This window comes from Tubulanus polymorphus, chromosome 7 (assembly GCF_964204645.1).
Source record: "Tubulanus polymorphus chromosome 7, tnTubPoly1.2, whole genome shotgun sequence".
In the NCBI taxonomy this organism is placed as follows: domain Eukaryota; kingdom Metazoa; phylum Nemertea; class Palaeonemertea; order Tubulaniformes; family Tubulanidae; genus Tubulanus; species Tubulanus polymorphus.
The window spans coordinates 20,133,528-20,135,758 of record NC_134031.1 but is presented as its reverse complement, the minus strand read 5'-3'; the positions used below and the strand labels follow the sequence as shown (position 1 = coordinate 20,135,758).

At 33.9% G+C, this 2,231-nt stretch overlaps 1 protein-coding gene across 1 annotated transcript; it reads left to right on the top strand.

The window, feature by feature from the left end:
• The first annotated feature begins 590 nt into the window (after positions 1-590).
• LOC141909040 (uncharacterized) lies at positions 591-1,608 on the top strand. Its single transcript, XM_074799371.1, has 5 exons — positions 591-669; positions 850-945; positions 1,090-1,182; positions 1,338-1,456; positions 1,535-1,608. The coding sequence occupies exons 1-4, from the start codon at positions 609-611 to the stop codon at positions 1,424-1,426; spliced, it is 339 nt and encodes a 112-aa protein (XP_074655472.1). The 5' UTR covers positions 591-608; the 3' UTR covers positions 1,427-1,456; positions 1,535-1,608.
• The last annotated feature ends 623 nt before the right edge of the window (positions 1,609-2,231 follow it).

Genomic DNA, 2,231 nt, shown 5'->3' with positions numbered 1-2,231 from the left:
CTTTTAGTTGTTTTTAGATCAATGTTGCGTTTATATATGAATATAATTCATCAATTTAGGATTGGATTACCTCAGTTTTTATTGATCATTTAAATACTAACTAAGCCCCAGAGGCAATTTCATTTTGCCTTTTCCAATGCTGCAATATTAACGTTGTCGTTTCAGCCCAGTTTTTGTCAACGTCTAATGAAATAAAGTTACTTTTCAGTGTAACATTTGTACGCATTTTCTATTCATGTTACGAATGAAACAATGAATATAACAGTCATAATTCCATTAATAATCAAACGATGTATTCAATCATCTAGGGATATAATTTATCTTTTAACGACTGAGATTTTAGGAATCATTTTCTCTATTCGACTCGTGACCTATCTTCGGCGTAAATCAACGAGGAACAATACAAAATGATTTTCTCATGCGATTTCAGGATAATTTATTGACCATTTTATGCAAGCGATTACAGAGATCATGTAATATTTTTTCTGAGATACTCATTTTGAATTCAATTTTTTTTCTTCCTGATGATATATTTCCTGAAGCAGCTGGGACGGCTTTGTGGGTGGCTCACATTTTCTGTGTTACTCGGCTTGAACGCTCGACAAAAAATGTTTTCCACGTCTGTCCTCGTGGTCGCTCTTCTATTACCTGTTGCGCAATCTCTGTCCGGTAAATATAACTTTATCAAGCGTAAAATCTAAATCTAATTCTTTGTAAGGTTGAATTGAGATAAAAGTGTTTCGTTGAAAGTCGCGAGAAATTAACTTTTAGTCATCAGTCGTACGCGTTTGATGGAAGTATTTCCGGTAAACACACAAAGGGAGCATCTTCATCTATATATAATTACAGTTATTCCAAAAACATGTGACCCAGTTTGTGCAGTATTCTGTCCGTATGGAAATGTTCTAGATGGAAATGGCTGTCCTACATGTGTATGCAAATCAAGTAAGTTTTCGTAATCGAGGTGTGATATGTAAAGTTTATATGAACAAATGAATCTATATCATACAAATAACGATTACTTATAGAAATGACGTTTCTCTTTGGGAACTAAGAAGGTTAATCTAATTTCTAAATATGCTTTTCCAGTTGACGGCTGCGGCCCAACTTGCGAAATCTATTGTCCTAACGGATATGTTCCTGGTAAAAATGGCTGCCCAACATGCAAATGCAAACCATCACGTAAGTATTACGTATAGAAAAGGTGATAGTTATGCAAGATGAAAGGTATAAAAAATGCTCGGCTTCTCTGTGGTTATTCAATCAACTTTCGGTCAGGTGAAAGATTATCCAATGAGATTATGAAGAATGGTAAATTATATGCATTTCTTATTCAGCTTGTAAAAAGCAATGCCAGCGAAAATGTTCAACTGTGAATGTAGATGCAAACGGTTGCGTAACTTGCTATTGCATGAAAGGAAAGTAGCCAGTTAGGAGGTCAAAGGTTATGATGAAGGTAACTATATTGCTTAGATCGGTCTCTAGCAGGAAACGTAACATTTTCTAAATCGGATACCATACATAACTTTTTCAGTTATTTGGATCGGAAAATTTGATTCTAGAAGAAAAGAGCAAATATTATTCTTTTTCTTTTCTTTATCGTCTGCAGTTTTATTGATTGAATTTATTTTGATCATATTTTCGAATGTATTAAGAGAAAATTATATCGACGCTTTATTCCAAATAAATTCATCAGGTACAAAATGTAAATTATTTGCTTTATTCTATTTTTACAACACATGAATATGAAAATTCTACTGGAATTTAGCTTCTTTTGTTTCAATACGGGATATCGACAAATTCAAGTTCTTGAATTACTCGTTTGATGGCGCTAGTCAGAACCGGAAATTGGAACCTAAATCCTCCATGCTCTAGTTCATTTGCAATGAAAATCTCTCGCTTCAAGTTTTCAATGAGCGATATTTTACTTACTATACATCGTTACGCGTAATCCTTTAAATATGTTATCCTACCGCTACGTTGGATATGATAAAACCTCACTGCAAAGGCTAGAAGTCACTATAAGTGTCCTAAAATTATCAAAAAACATTTTGCAACGGCTGAAGATGTAAAGACTGGTTGCCAGGTATCACATGGTGGCAGCACTTGACGGCCCAATTTCGATTGTTGGTTCGAGTACTGGTACTTTTCATATTTTTATTATGAATCTACGAGTGTTGTCCTTCTAACATCAATTCTATTTCGTAATATTATTTCATATTTATCAGTGT